The sequence below is a fragment of the Amblyomma americanum genome, chromosome 3, assembly GCF_052857255.1.
Source record: "Amblyomma americanum isolate KBUSLIRL-KWMA chromosome 3, ASM5285725v1, whole genome shotgun sequence".
Lineage (NCBI taxonomy): Eukaryota > Metazoa > Arthropoda > Arachnida > Ixodida > Ixodidae > Amblyomma > Amblyomma americanum.
This window is the reverse complement of record NC_135499.1, coordinates 126932865-126948787: the sequence shown is the minus strand read 5'-3', so window position 1 is coordinate 126948787 and position 15923 is coordinate 126932865. Positions and strand designations below refer to the sequence as shown.

The window sequence follows — 15923 nt, the reverse complement described above, 5'->3', positions numbered from 1 at the left end:
GCTTTATGAGCCGCTGCCATCAGCAGTTCCTTTTCTTCCAGCTAAACAGCATGCTATGTTGCCTGTCGTTGCTTTCAGTGCTTTATGTGGCCACATTCAGCTGTTGTTTTTTGCGCCCGACAGCACGCTAAGCATCCCTTCCTCCGGCCTTTGCAAGAAGTTCGGCCACCAGCGCAAAAAGAACTAGAGAAAAGAACAAAACCAATAGTTTCAAAGAGTTATATGAAATGCTTACATTTGAGATACTTCAATTACTCCTGCTTGCACAGGGCTGTTTTGGTTGAAACAGAAAATAGTTTGCTCAATAAATAAAATTAAGATATGTTGCTGGCGGGGTTGCAACAAATGGGTCTTAGTTTTCTGGTACAAATAAGCAAATGCAGCCCATCTTCACACTTCATACCATCAAATACCCATACCCTGAAGTGCACAGCACTGATAGGAGAGAAAAAAAGGTTTAGCACGGCCTTCACTTTTCTTAGTATTTATTCAGCATACAAGACTAGCTACAATCATAGAGCACAATGACTCAAAGATGACATCAAGTGTCGCCTAAGCATGCAAGTTGCTTGCATATTCATTCCTTTTGCAAAACGCCGATACAAAACTCTAGAAAAATGCAAAAATACTTGCAAATCTCTTGTGCAGTTCCAAAAAACCTTTCATAAAATCCACTTTGTAAACAAGCGAGTTCCCAAGTGTCGAAAAGGATGTTCATCAAACCACTTCCCTCAATGTACGGTAAAATGCAATGCTGTACTTGTACTGAGAAGTACTAGTGGCACTTATTTAGTGGTTTAATGACTGCAGTACCTTAACCTAGTTAACGAGTAAGACATTGCAAAGAAATCTGCACTTTACTAAGTCTCACACCTACACGTGGCAAGAGAGCTTCACTGGACGAATATATCCTCCACTAGTCTACAATGCAGAATGAAAAGCAGGATGCAGCAAGTACTTCTGACATCACTCTAATGAGTAATGCAGGAGTGGTAACAGCATGTATGATAAGCATTCAAGTGCTCCCTGCTGATATTCAACTCACACAACTTTCAGATCACTTTGCTGCACACAGTAGCTCACACTGAAGCCTCATTTTTTAGCAAACCAAACTGTGCACACCTTGCTGCTGCGAATAACAGGGCACACTACCCACACCAAATAAGGCAGAGCATCGATTGTATTGCTAAGCAGGTAGAACCTCATTACTATATTGCACCAACTTAAAAGAAAAAAAAAAGGATGTCTAAGACGCCACTGAATTATTTCATGGCACTTCGATGTGCCGCATACCAAGCTCCTATGTTTTTGCAGGCTCATAGCTGCTGGAGATATGTTATCTGGACAAAAACTGAGACTCAGTTTACGCTCCAAATATATGACACACACCTACACCTTCCACTGACATCAGCCATCGGCTGCGGTCACACAAATGCACACCATTACTTCTGCAAGACTCAGACAATCTTCACAAATGAAACAAGGACTAGCTTTCCCGCTGCTGCAACATTCAATGCTATCAAAGCACAAAGGCCTTCAATCTCTACTTTTTCATGCACCAACATGAGCCTCGTGTAATTCCCAACAACTGGGAAGATCTGAGTAGTGCTGGTACACAATGAGCTCAGTGCTCTACCATATGACCAACATACAATCAGCATCAGCACACAGTAACACATGAAGCGAAATACCTATATGAGTGGCAAGTAGTTTGATGCATGGTAACTTATGGATGCTAGTTCATCTGACAAGAGTGAAAGGTCCAAAAATGCAAAGAAAGTAAAAAAAGAAGCAGATTTCTAGCAGGTATTCCCTGCATTATTGCTATGAAAATGGAATGCCATCGTCCTTATAATATGAAATATGAGCAGCAAGCATTCGAAAAACACAAGGCATTAGAGAAAACAGCAAAGAGGCTGGGATCTGGTACAGACTGTTTCAAGAAGACCAGGAGAAAGCAGGAGGCAAGAAAAGTGAAAGGTGACAAATATAGAAAAAGTGTTAAAGCTGACTCAAGACTTTGATTCAGCTGCGACTCTCTACTGTAAACGAACATCATGTTTCAGGGCGCTCGACAACAAAATGCTGGCATACATAGGAAAAGTAAAAAAAAAAAGATGTCACATGTAAAGATAATCAAATAAATGTTAAAGAAAACTGGAAAGACTAGTGATGAGATCTCAAAGGAAGGAGCAATGTGTATTGAGCAGACAGTAAAATGTCCACCCTGCCAAGCCAAAGAAAGCCAACAAAACACCAGTGACCTTAACGAACACATGCACACTAAACATAAGGATTCTGGAGTAAACACTCATGCATATCAAAGATGAGTTCATCAAAAAAAAAAAACATGAGGCCGATCCAAGCATAAAATTTTTTAAAGAGCAAGGAAATGTGAAATATAAATAGAATATGTCACTGTATGAGTAGAATCTATATAAGTAGAGTCTATATAAGCTCTTGCATTAGCTTTGCTCCTGAGCAGCAGTCCTCCCTTCACCAGTAATGAGCTAGGGAAATCCTACAAAGAATTTGCCAAGTTAAAGGCACCTGCGATAGTGATTAGGGTACCAAAGCATTTAGCAGCAATAGCAATGAATTCACCATTAGCATTTTAAATTCAAGACAGGCCTACATGGAAACATTGGGCACACACAGAGAACTAAATGACATGGCTGCATAAACTGTGCAAAAAAAAATGCACCAGCAATTTTAGACGAACAAAACATCTCAAGAGGTAGAGTTCATGGAACATATTTTCAGTGCATCACCCTTGATTAATCTTTAAAAAAAAATCATGGCACAGGGCAATAAGATACCAGTACATGGTACCTGATGTTAGTGCATAAACTGCTAGAGATCATGTTTTAGAGAACATGTCCTATTTTCAGAGCAAACTTTAGAAACCTGCTTACAAGTGAGAGCAAGATGTCCAAGGATATACATGTGAGAGCAAGATGTCCAAGAATAAGATTCAATCAGTAATAACTTTAGTTGGCAAGATTTCTCAAGCCATTGCTATGTCGGTAGGTAAACACATTTTTTTGCTGCAAAAATGAACAGACGTGAAACACTAAGGCCACAAGGCAATATCACTTTTTGTTTAGGAAGTGAATCACACTAGTTTGGCCTTTCAATACGTTAAAAAACTGCACTTGTTGGTTACGTCAGTTTCCTGTTTGTTCTCGGGCAGGCAAAAGGTACTCCCCGCTACCGTATTTATTCGTATCTTGGCCGATTGTTTTTTTAAAAACACGGCATATGAAATTCTTAGGTTCACTTAGATTCGAGGATTTTGTCGTTGTATATTAATAAAACAAGATGACAACGTTTAAAAACAAAAAAAGCAGCACGCAGGTGGTGCTTCCGTGTAAAGGCCACAGGAGACGGCTCTGTAGCCTTTACTATTCGTAGCCTGTGCCGATAAAAGCACACACGAGCATTGGCAGCAATTTTTACCTCATTTCCTCTTCGTGCGGTGGCGTGGGCATGTGATAAGCAGGTCAGCGATGACAAGGACGCGTGAGCGGAAGTAGGTTCGTGGAAATAAATGCCGTTTTCATGCTGTTCCTGCTGTCATTCTCCATTTTTGCGGCCTGGGCAACATTATTTTTCTTTCTTTTTCTCTGCCCACACTAATATATGTCATTCTCAATTAGCCCATTGTGCCATTGGTGGTGCGGGCTGGGCAACATTATTTTTCTTTTTTTTTTTCCTCTGCCCACACTAATATATGTCATCTCAATTGTTTTCTCGGACGGCCTACATTTGAGAAAAAGTTTTTTTGTTTTAATTTGGCCTTAACCTTTGAGGTGTTGGCTTAGAATCGAGGCCAGCCTAGATTCGAGTAAATACGGTATGTTTTCATTCTAGCTCTTCTAATGTGTAAAGTCAGGTCAAGAAATTGTCACTCAGTCGCAGAACTATTCTAGTAATACTGCCCAGAGAAAGAAGGCAGGGCACAATGTTGAGTGAGCACAGTTATAAAAGCCACTCAGTGAGTAAAGGTGCACACAAGATAAGCTCGCACTCCTGCCTGAATCAATGCCTGCTGCTTTACAGCCATTACCATCACAGACAGTTTACCGAGGTAATGTAAATAATATCTGTAAACTAATGTGGAACACAGGCCTGGCTGCTATGTCCTAGATGAAACAAGCATCAATCGCCATCCTCAGCAGCACTGTGGCATTCGAAGAGACCTGCATGCTTGTCCCGCATCTCGTCAGTGACCTTGAACATGGGCCCATGGCCAGGGATGATGTAGTCCGCTACGTCCAGGATCATCTGCCGACTCTTGCACTGCTGCTGTGGGTCCTCACTCCCCCCGGTTTCCTTCCACAGCTTGGGGTTTTCAATGTCCTCCTCCTTCTCAAACAGATCGCCTGGAATGGATTGGGTTAGGAAATACAAAAAAATAAATGTCAGTTAATTTGGGTAATTAGGCCAAATGTGGATATGTGGGCTAGCATGACGTGTTTTGGTGCTGCGCTGCTCTGCTAGGTCAAGGTGGTTGTTGGTGTGTGTTCTTTCATGGTGTGATGCATGTGAGCCAGCCACAACAATAGTGAGCAAATACCGCTGCGCTATGCTCGAAGGGGGTAGGTGAGCGGAGAGTGCTACGGCACATCTCTCTTGAGGCTTGAGAAGTTGATCGTTTCATGAACGTTGTGTTCAGTAGGTTTTTTGTAACGGGCACAAGGCGCAAGTTTTGACTGCAGGTTTTTAAAGCTGGGAGTTGTTTTTTTGCCCACATTTGACAGGAATTTTGAGGCGCAGGCTGTCCTTCCCAAGCGGTGCACCCCTGGAGGCTGAGCGCTAGGCCGGGGGCCACGCATGTTCCCATTGGATTGACCAGCTGGGTAGACCGACGGCTGCAGGAATCGAACCCTCGACCTCCCGTAGCTGAGGCGAGCACTCAAGCACGAGGCCACGGCTGCAGCATAAGACCCTGCTCATGAAAACTTAATTAATGATCTTGAGATGGCGCAAAATAACTCTGTACATGTCATCCTTGCTAACTACAACCGCACAGTGAGTATAACTACTATAAAGTCTAATCTCTGCCTCCTAACACTGACATTGCATAGAAATGTGTTTCGCATCACCTTGTTCCACAAGCTGTATCATCATCCCACTCATGTGATCACCTCATCCCCCAGCCAATTTATGTATCCCACTACATTGATCAAAATCACAGTCCGAATTATGTCATGCAACATGAAATGCTTCTCGCAGTCATTCATGCTGCGAACCTCATGTGACTGGAACCACCTTCCTGCAGAAGTTGCTGGCATTCTAAATTATGAGCAGTTCCACGTAGCACTAGCTAACATTGTATATATTCAGATGCTATTAAACAATCATGTGAACAACTGTATTCTCTCCCTGTTTTCTGTATATTTACCACTCCCCCTCTGTAATGCCACTGGCCCTGAGAGGTAATGTAAATAAATAAATAAATAAATAAATAAATAAAAGTGAAAAAAAGAGATGGCAACATCACCTGCCAAAGCACCTGCCTTGTGCCACTGCTCACCTGCCTACTGGCTACACCTTGGCAAGTAAGCCACCAGGTGGGCAGGTGAGCAGTGGCAAAAGGCAGGTGCTATTGCAGGTGTTGCCATTGCTGGGACTTCGGCCGCTTGGGTTGGGTTGCAACCCAAGTTGCTCTTCCCGAGCAGCCTCTCATGATTAAATGGGCTGCTGCCTGATACGGTGAGCAGGTGAGCGGCCTGCCACAAAACGAGATACAGACAGACAGACAGGTAATGCTGAAATGTGGTGAATGGCGCTAGCACTGAAAACAGCCTCATTATTTCCTTAAATGCCAGTAAGGACACAGTGAATGTCCAACATTCCAGAAGGAACTTCTTCATTGCATCTGGAAAGACTCCATTCTGGGCAGCCTTCTTGGTGACATTCCTAAGCCCCTCTTTAACAAGTTCACTGCGTCGTGGGCCACCGATGGGTCACATCGTGTATTTTTGCTGTGTGACACAAATACCGAGTGACGCTATATCGGCGTTGGGACGCTCAGATTTTTCAAAGAACCTGCAGAAAACACATACCAGGTTGCTATCGCTATCTACTTTCAGTTCTACTAAGCTGATTTTGGCGGAGGCTCACTGGTGGGTCACGCCACACCCAAGAATATCTATGGGTGGTTCAACGGTGGCCACGACACACAGGGATTAGGGCCCCGAAAATTGCTGCCACAGTGAACGTGTTAACCAGTTAACCGTCCACTACAAGCCCACCCCACCATTCTGTTCTGTCTGCTAACTGTACATTTTGTCACAAGTTAAACTTGCCAAGCATTCTAACGTGCCAACATGTATTCTTGTATGCACTGCATGAACGTACAGTAAAACCTCGATAATTCGAACTCGCATAATTTTAAATCCTGGATAATTTGAAGAAATTCTGCGGCCCATAAATTATAATGCAAATCTGACCGTATATTTCGAAGCGGCGGCGTGCGCCAGCCTGTTTAATTCGAAGATCTGAGGTGCTGTGCGAAGATGTCTGATCTCAATTTCACCACAAACTTGTGAAGCGCCGGCCCCACAGAGCTGCGAAGTGGCGCTGCAGAGCGAAGCCAAGTTGTAATGCCGATGCACAATATGCAAAGCACCTCAACCCTAGTGCTCTCAGCCCAAAAACCAATCGGTGCAGCTTGCAAGCCGCCGAAGCACGTGCCTGCAGAGATGTGCTACACTGCAATGCAGGCGTGGATACCAGTTTCAAATTAACTTGTTCACAGCGCTACATCAAGGTGCGGCCAGACTGGAGATGGCGGTGTGCGCGCTCGTCGCTCCTCTCCAGCCTGGCAGTGGTCAAGGCAGCGTCTAGCGGAGGTGCTTGCATCAAAGCACCTCATACCTCTAACAGCGTCAGTGCATGTCTCGTGACGTGACCATTCTTGCTACGTGCCCGAGACAGGTTGACTGTGCAAAATGCCAGTCTGCGCTGTTTCTTAGAGGGTTAGGTCGGCCTTGCTTAAAAAAATTTAAAAAACAACCATCCTAAAATTTGGACTCAACTGATACGCGGAGCTGACCTATTTGCGGGGTCTAAGGTAGTTTTGGATGAGCACCAAGTAGTACGCGCCCCACGTCAGTACCTGTTTCCGGCAGGACGCATGGAACTCCATGCCTCAAAAAAACGTTTTCATTAGTATGCAAATTGGTACCGCTGAAGAACATTCCAACTGAGCGCCGTTTACCCTGCTCATTAGCGGAGGCGGTCGCTTCCTCGGACGAGGGGTAGGTAGTACGAGGGCAAACTTTCGATTCCGAGAATCACCAGGGCATGTGTCATGACGGAATCCGAAACTACACGACCGTCTGCAGTTCACTTTGCCACAAGTCAGTCGGGCGGCATGCGACTGTGAAGGCAGGGTGGAATGCCATTTTTTCACTTTTGATCTTCATTGGTTTCAGACTGCTGTCTGTGGCTACACTGTTACACGTTTGTTGCTTTGAGTGGCGTGCATTCCACGATGCCATCCTTCAGGAAACTACAACTACAAAATAAAATGCGGCAGGACGAAGCATGCAGGGGGGTGTATGCAGTCGACTTATGAGTCAACTTTACAAGCTACAAGCTAGACAGTGGACTTTTATGTGGCAATGTGCGGTAATCGCGAAGTTCGTACAGTAAAGGGGTAGCATGCTCCTGCAACAAAATTTTTGCCTGGGTCCATTTTTTTTTTTTCTGTGGTCAGTTAGTCTGAAAACCTGGTTACTGCGAATTTCGCGGTTCCAATGAGTTGCAATTAATGAGGTTTTGCTGTATCTCTACCAGTAACTTGAACATCATGAACTGCATCCAGGTCACTGAATTGGTTTATGCTTTACGGAGGTTTAATGTCCCACAGCAACTCAAACTGTGAGGGACAAAGTAAAGAGCTCAGGAAATTTGGACCACCTGGGGTTCTTTAGCGTGCACTGACATCACACAGTACACGGGCCTCAAGAATTTCACCTTCATCAAAATTCGACCGCCGTGTGGCCAGGATCAAACCCGCGTCTTTTTGGGACAGCAGCCGAGCGCAAAACCACTGAGCCGCTCTGCCAGCTAGGTCATTGAATTCTTTCAAGACAAGTAGACACCAAGCAATTTCAGTCAGCACAAAAGTCACAGGTGCCTGCTGCTGCAATGTTCACATATTATGAAGCCTGTAAAGTTACGTCAGTACACTAGGAATGTTGCAACAAGCAAAGTATTCCACCAAACTTTTAACAAGCTGATTTTAAGTGAATTATAAGCACATTCCCCAGCCAAAACAGCTTTTTTGTAATATAGTAAAAGCATGTCCACAAAACAGATGCTAGGATGCGTGCATACAAGGATTGCCTACTAAGTAATGGGACTGTATTTCTATCTCTAAGAGCGAGCAGAAAAAAACTAAGTGCCAACAGACGTTTTGAGCATACCAGAGACGTATACCGGTTTACCGGACCCCTCCTGCACACGCGCAGTGACTCCCCCTGACCCCACCAATGCCACTGTGCATGTGCAGGAGGGGTCTGGTATGCTAAAAACATTTAATGCTTGAGGAGTGACCTTGAACATGTGTGAACCTGCACGACAGACAGCAGTACCCTCGGCTGTTCAGCTGACTGTCAGTTGTAGGAAGAAGTTGTGCCATCTGTCGTGTGCCAGCAAAATTGCTAATCTTTAGTGAAAGCTTATGGGAAAGCCTGTATGTCTCGCGTGTGTGTTTTTGAGTGACACAAAACATTCAGAGAAGGATGTGAGAACATGAAAAAGATGAACATCCTTGATGAAATTCCACTTCAGGAACCAAAGAAAGTATGGAAAGAATTGGATAGATTGTTTGGAAAGACTGCCAAGTGAGCATCAGAATGGTAGGTGAAGCTGTCAACATTGACAAAGCAATGGCATGGAAAATTTTGCGCAAAGATCTCAACATGAAGAAAGTTTGTGCCAAGACGGTCCCCCTATGGTTCTCGCACCACAGCAGAAAGAGGGTAGTGTAGCGAAGAGAAAGTTGAAGTGTGATTGCCGTGTTGCAGCAAGATTTGCATCGCCATTCTGCAACAACTTGAAGTGGACCCAACCCTTTTTAAACAAATCATCGCCTATAATGGAACCTGGATCCTACGATATAACCTGAGATGGAAAAGACAATCCATGCACCGGAAAACGTTGTCATCAGGAAAAATTAGAAAAATATGTCAAAGCAAGCCCAAATTCAGTTATATTCTGTTTCTTTTTTTACATCTAGGGAGTATTATTGGAGGAATGGGTTTCAAAAGGTAAAAGTGTCAGCAAGCATAATTATAAGGAAGCTTGGACCAAGCGGAGAGAAATAGAAAGAAAACATCACACAAAAAAGGTTTCATTCTTCGTCAAGACCTGCTCACACAGCCACTTATGTTCAGCACTTTTTGGCCATCAACCGCATTGCTACACTTGAAGATCCTCCATATTCGCCAGATTTGGCGCTATGTGACACTTTTTTTTTCATTTCTCTAAAGTGAAATACTGCACTGAGGACAACTCCATCAAATTACTGTTCTCAGTAAAAACTGATTCTCAGGTTCTTTCTCACTATGTTGATGTTTGTCCAGCAGCAAAAGATGCACTTATTGGCAAGAGCATCGGATTTAAAAATTTTCCCACCACTTGATTCAAACTTGCAACGTCCTTGCCGAAAGAACGGGTTACCACTGTTTTGAAGTGAATGGTGACGCAGCGTAGCCTCTGAGATATTCACCCAAAACACTGGTGTTGACAAAGGTATCTTGCTTGCAAAATCGACTGGTGGTGGCAACACTTGTATTTAGTTTATTGATCTTTTCTAGCTTAATGGTCATGAGAGGTTGCCCGCAAAGAGCAACCTGGGTTGCACTGCAATGGCAGGCACTGCCATTGCCAATTCTGCATGTATGGGCACTAACCCACTAAAGCCATCACATCATACCCTTATCATACCCTTAGTCTTGCTTTAAAGAAACACATTTTCAGTCACCTGAGGCACTGAAAAAGAAAACAGCAAACGTACTGAAGCAGCTGACAAAACCTGATCTGCCCCATGCCTCCAATTAATGGAAAACAAAAGACTGCATTGGTGCATGAGTGCGAAAAAGGAGTGCACTGAAGAAGAAAAGCACTACATTTGTAATAAACATAAAAATAAAGTTGAGCAATTTTATCAGCTTCATTATTTAATAGGCAGAAATTGTACACGTTGCCAGTAACATGCCCTACATCAATGGCTGTGATTCTTCTTTTACCTCGTTTAGTAACACAACAAATGGATGACCACCATGCTGAAATTCAGTCACAGAGCGACTGCAACCACAATAACAGTCAGTTCAGTCACAAAACACCAAAGGTACTGCACCATTTTCACGCAGCACTCACAGAGGTGCAGCTCCATTGCATTTTAAATCACAGTGCAGCTCAGACCATTTATAACGTAACCGCCTGTAATGCGGGACCACATTGTATGCAGCTGTTTGTGACAAGTGCTTTGCTTCCCATGGAGTTCAATGTATTGGCGTACCGCTTAATATGCGGCAGTGCGTAGCCAAAGAGCATGTATAGTGCAATTTCTTGAAAGCCTGGGGGCCCGCGTACCGGCGCGGGCCCGTGGGTACAACCGGGCACGAGCAGCATGCTTCCCAGATTGACAAGAGAACAGGCGGGGCGGGGCAGTGTTGTCAGCGTGGTTCAACGCAAGGCTGAAGGCAGGAGAGGATAGTAGAAAGTCCCAAAGCGGGCGTTTTTCCTCTCACTCTCTGATGCACCTCCGTTGGGCACACTGATTGGACAAAACTGGGAAGCACGTGATGGCACGGCCAGACGAGCATGCTGGAGCGGTGGCCGCAGTCACATGGCATGACGCTGCAAGCGCTGTTCGTACCACGCGCGTGTGCGGCAGTGTCTTGTCACTCCTGAGCCCATGAGCACAATATGCGTCGTCGCATGTAGCGAAACGTTGACAACGTAGGCAAGTCAGCTTACAACGTGAGCAGGTCTACCAGCCTCGGCTGTTTTTAGTTCCGATGGCGTCTGCACCTCCAAAAGCCAGGAAACGGCAAGCTCTTGAAACCAAGCAGTGCATTGTGAGGCACGTCGAGAGCAGTTTGCAAAAGGCTATGGTGGCAAAAAAGTACGGTGTCACCAATGCTACTGTGCCCACTGTTTGGAAGAACAGCGACAAGTTGTGACAACAGTTGCAGGAAGACTCCACTCTGCTTGAAAGAAAGCGGATTCGTGTGTTGAAGTACGAAGATGTCGCCGCTTTGTTTGCACGGTTTCGTGAGATCCAGGCCCAGGGCATTCCTGTGAGTGGCTCGATATTGCAAGCCAAGGCCAGGTGCCTTGCAAACATTTTGAGGCATGATGGTTTCAACCCATTGAACGGTTGTATTCAGCATTTCAAGGACCGGCGCAAGATAAGCTCGTCACCGACCCTGACGGCATTGTGTGTGAAGTAGCCGCCACAGATGAAGACATCATGGCAGCGGTGCGTGGTCGTGATGAGCCTCTATCCGAGGATGAGCCTGACGAAGTGAGTGAAAGTGCAGCAGAAGTTTTGTGCAAAGATGCGCTCGACGGTTTGCAACAAACTGCACCTCTACTACGCTCAGAGAAACCTCAGCGAGCAAGCGCTCAAGTGCCTCACTATTTTTTAAGATGAAGCCATTAGCAACGCAGTTCAGTCGCAGCACCAGACTAAAATAACGTCGTTCTTTCATTAATTACAACGCTTCGACAAAAAGATCAAATAAACTTGTTTGTTGCCTGTGATTGCAGTGTTGTGCGTCTGATGCGTTGTCAAGTGCACTTTGAAAGGTAAGCCGGCCATTCTGAAAATGCGAATGCATGGAAAAGCTATGTTTTGGTTACAGTGCAGTACCGTTTATAATGTGGATTTTCCCGACTCCCACGGTATGCGTTATAAGCGGTCTATGCTGTATGTGTAACACCTTTGCATACGGGGTGAGTAGACCAGTACATACCTGTTATGGCCACTGTGCCAAGCTTTGCAGTCTTCACTACAACACTCACATCTGTCAAGGTGTGGCCTGGTGTTGGGATGATCTGGACATCAGTGGCAATCCGATAGGGCTCATTCTAGAGGAAAAGAAAATAGACCCATACAGCCAGCTGTTACAGCCGCAATGCATTTGCACCTAAGAGCGCAAGTTGTACTGGAACTGCAAAACACGTGGCAAGCAAAATAGAACAAGAACCTTTGGGGAACATCTCTAAAGGTTGTTTAAATCACTAAACTTTTGCAAGTATTTACACTGAAACAATGCATATTCTTCAAATCACAAGAAGACTGGCAGTAAATATTTTGGATAACTTTCAGGCTCACCACTAGCGATCCTGAGCTCTGCAAGCATAGATGTTATATTCAGGATGAAAATGTTCAGAAAAACAACAAACTTTCAGATTCCTCTTCCACAAGCTTGCATTATGCATATATGTGGAAACTGAGGTAGCAAAAACCAGCATTCAGCACTAGCAACAGAATTAAATGTCATTTTTTATTAAAAGCCGTAAAAAGGAAGACACTGACAATGTGTTCTATTTAGCTATTGATGAGCCTGGATGCTTCAATCACAGAGAGAGTGCCAAGACTCAATCATTAGCAGACCCTACACCACAAAAGCAGGACTTTACACTAAGACAACTGCAAATGAGTCTCTATTTTGAAGTTCCACTGTCAACTCAATGCAGAAAAGATCTAAATGCAATACATTCTTGCTCAAATGGCACAGGCTGAAAGTTGTGTGGCCTGACAACACTGTGGTGACAGCAGTTGTTGCGCTGTTTGCAGTAAAGGCCCACTTGCACCATGCTTACAGGATGCCCACAACCAACCCATTCAAAGGCAAGGTGCTGATGAAAATCCATCATGTTCAGTTGCTGCCATGAATGCAAGAACCCACCATTTATTTCTCAGTAGGTTAACTTCCAGGCTCATAAAGTGGAAGCCACCACTGCTTTTTCCACAAAGGATCAACATAGTAGTAGCCATCGTTGCCAAATGCACATTACCTAGCCTTGCACACTGCAACCTCAATACAACGAACCTCAGTTTAATAAAAATCAAGAAGTAATTCATTTTTTGTTTCCCAATTTCTGCTGCATTGAAAGTCATCTACAGCTGCCGACCGATATTTCGGACTCGAAGGGAGCCGAAAAATGGTCCGAATAATCGAACAATCCGAAAAATCCGTGAAGTACAAAAAAAATCACTTTACTGAGATGAAATCGGCTTAAAAAGTCACTGATTTTACCTTGCGACAAATGTCTCTTGCTGGCGACAATATGTACCTGTATTTGCGCCAAAGTTGTGTTTTCACTGTACACGCTAGACAACAAGGTCACGGTGTTTAGCTGAATACTTCCCACGCTTCTTTGACGGACCCGGCGGCACAGGCGGGGCCATGTTGTCCACAACCCGAGTGTGCACCACACTGCTCGTCGAACACACGCAAAGACAAGGCAATTTTCATTCAAAGCAGTGGAACAGCTGGACACAATCACAAAATGGCAAATGGATGTAACTTCGTGAAGACGGAGCTCCACTCGGTCAACGTGGTCGGAGAAATCAGTGATGAAACGACGAATGACGAACGTATGTGACCCGCCGTGGTGGCTCAGTGGTTAGGGAGCTCGGCTATTGATCCGCAGTACCCAGGTGGCCGCGTTTCATGTACCCAGTACGGCGGTGGCCGCGTTTCGATGGAGGCAAAACGCAAAGGCTCCTGTGTGCTATGCAATGTCAGTGGACATTAAAGATCCCCAGGTGGTCGAAATTATTCCTGAGACCTCCACTACCTACACTACAGCACCTCTCTCTTCTTTCACTCCCTCCTTTATTCCTTCCCTTAATGCGCGGTGTCAGGTGTCTGCTGAGGTGTGAGACGGTTACTGCGCCATTTCCTTCCCCCAACAACCAATTTTCCAATTTTCAACGTATGAGACAAGCGATAACTGCCCGCGACAACGTTAGCGACAAAAGCAAGTTGACGGTGATGACGATCCGACTGCCACCTCGAAGTGTCAGGGATTGCAGGGACCTCTACTGGCAAAAATGATGTACCGAAAGTATGTCAAGCCAATCCAACTGCAGAATAAATCCACCTCAATCCAAGATGGTGCTTTTTGCGCCGGCGAAAAGCCAATAAGATGGCCGATTTTGGCCCGCAGACGACTGAAATTAGTCCGAAAAATAGAACTTTCGGAATAAGTCCGAAATAACCGTCGCGAATATGTATGCGCTTCTATGGGGTGACTGACGGTGCCTCACCGAAGTCCGAAATATCCTTCAAGTCTGAATTATTGGAGTCCAAATTACCTGTCGGCTACTGTATTGTTATTTTATGATTTAAAGCAGTAATTTTATACCTCTAGATGATAAATTAAGAGATTTTAGAGGTGCCTGTGGAGTCGAGTTTTAGCTGTAATGATGAACCCATGCTCACTTCAGAGGATAAGCACTCAACGAATGTAAAGTGGCAGCACTACAAAGCGTTACCACCCAGTTTATCAACATTGGCAGAAACTGCCAGTCATGCTCACTGCTACAGTTGATAGTGACATGAGATTGCGCACGTGTCTCGACTTGAGACTCACTAAGTTAGGGTGCTGCGACACGATTAATAAATATGCTTTAAATGTTAGCTGATTAGCATTAATTGTCCAACAAGCAATAGCAATAGTGTGTGCACATGCATGTGTGCGAGTATGTTACAATTCTGACTACATGAGGTTCTTCATTTCACCTCAATCAAAACGCGACCATTATGGCCAGGGTGAAACCCCTGGACACTTCCAGCAGCTAAACACCACATTCACTGAGCTACTAGAGCTGATATATATGAAAAGCAAAATGTGAATGGTAGTTCGCTGTACATGCTGTCACAACGGAAGAAAAAAAGAGCTGCTCTGGTGAACAGCCAAATCCTGTCAAGGGCATGGCAAGATATTGTGAGCAGATGTGAGCATTATTGCAAGGGGCGGCACATAGGGCCGTCCTCCCTGCCAATTCTGCTGGTACTCCTTGTGGCACACTGTGCTCGCTTCGAACGCAACAGTAGAAACATGCTTGAATGTACCACTGTTTTAACTTTTTCATCATTTTGCAGTTGGTTGTTGCTTGATGCTAATCATTTTGTGTTAGCACAGGAAGTGTTTAGTACCATGCAGCAATAGTGGATATGTGTCCTCCAAGTAGGAGGTCAGGACATTCAATGTACTGAAGGACTGTCAAAACTAAGTCAGGTCAAACCGCTTAATGTTAGTTTCCTGTATAATATCAAAACTTTTCTCTGGTTATTACAATGTATACACTGCATACATTAACATAAAAACAATTCAGAAGTTCATCATCAGACCCTCCAACTTGTGCTGAAACACAAGATACACCACAGCAGTATGCACAGGCTTGCAGCTTTGTAATCTTATCTAGTGGTCTTATGCCCCATTTAATACATTAAGCACGCTGAGCCCAGGCAAACACATGAAAACCAGCAGGCAGCATATAGCAATGCGACTCTTGATACTAAAGTACTTACATGACTATGCACAATGACATTCTGAATATTCATTCATCCTGCAAAAACAGGTTAATTGAAAGAAATGTGCAAATTAATGCATCCAAGAACCAACTTAGCATTCCTTCATCAACACATATGACCAGTGTCATCGTAAACTTCCTTCCCACATGTGCCCATGCTGCAATTATAATCAGGGACAGCCAAAACAAATTTATAGAGGTAAGCTCAAATGGCTTCAAACAAGGCATTCAATGTGACTAGGTGTGGCAGTTACTTCACATCGCTGAAGCAGAAAAAAACAAATTATATTCTCTACCCTAGTAGGCATAAGTTCATTTGGCAGTTAATAATGCAAGCATTATATTC

The 15923-nt window shown here is 44.4% G+C and overlaps 1 protein-coding gene across 3 annotated transcripts in view; it reads right to left on the bottom strand.

Annotated features, from left to right (window-relative positions):
- Positions 1-473: 473 nt before the first annotated feature.
- Positions 474-15923, bottom strand: part of LOC144124890 (metallo-beta-lactamase domain-containing protein 1-like) — a 54882-nt gene continuing 39432 nt past the window's right edge. For all 3 annotated transcript variants that reach the window (XM_077657830.1, XM_077657828.1, XM_077657829.1), the window contains exons 5-6: positions 12003-12117; positions 474-4385 (exon numbers count right to left, since the gene is read on the bottom strand). In XM_077657830.1, coding sequence (XP_077513956.1) covers positions 4162-4385; positions 12003-12117 — 339 coding nt within the window. In that variant the 3' untranslated portion in view covers positions 474-4161. The remainder of the gene's footprint in view (positions 4386-12002; positions 12118-15923) is intronic.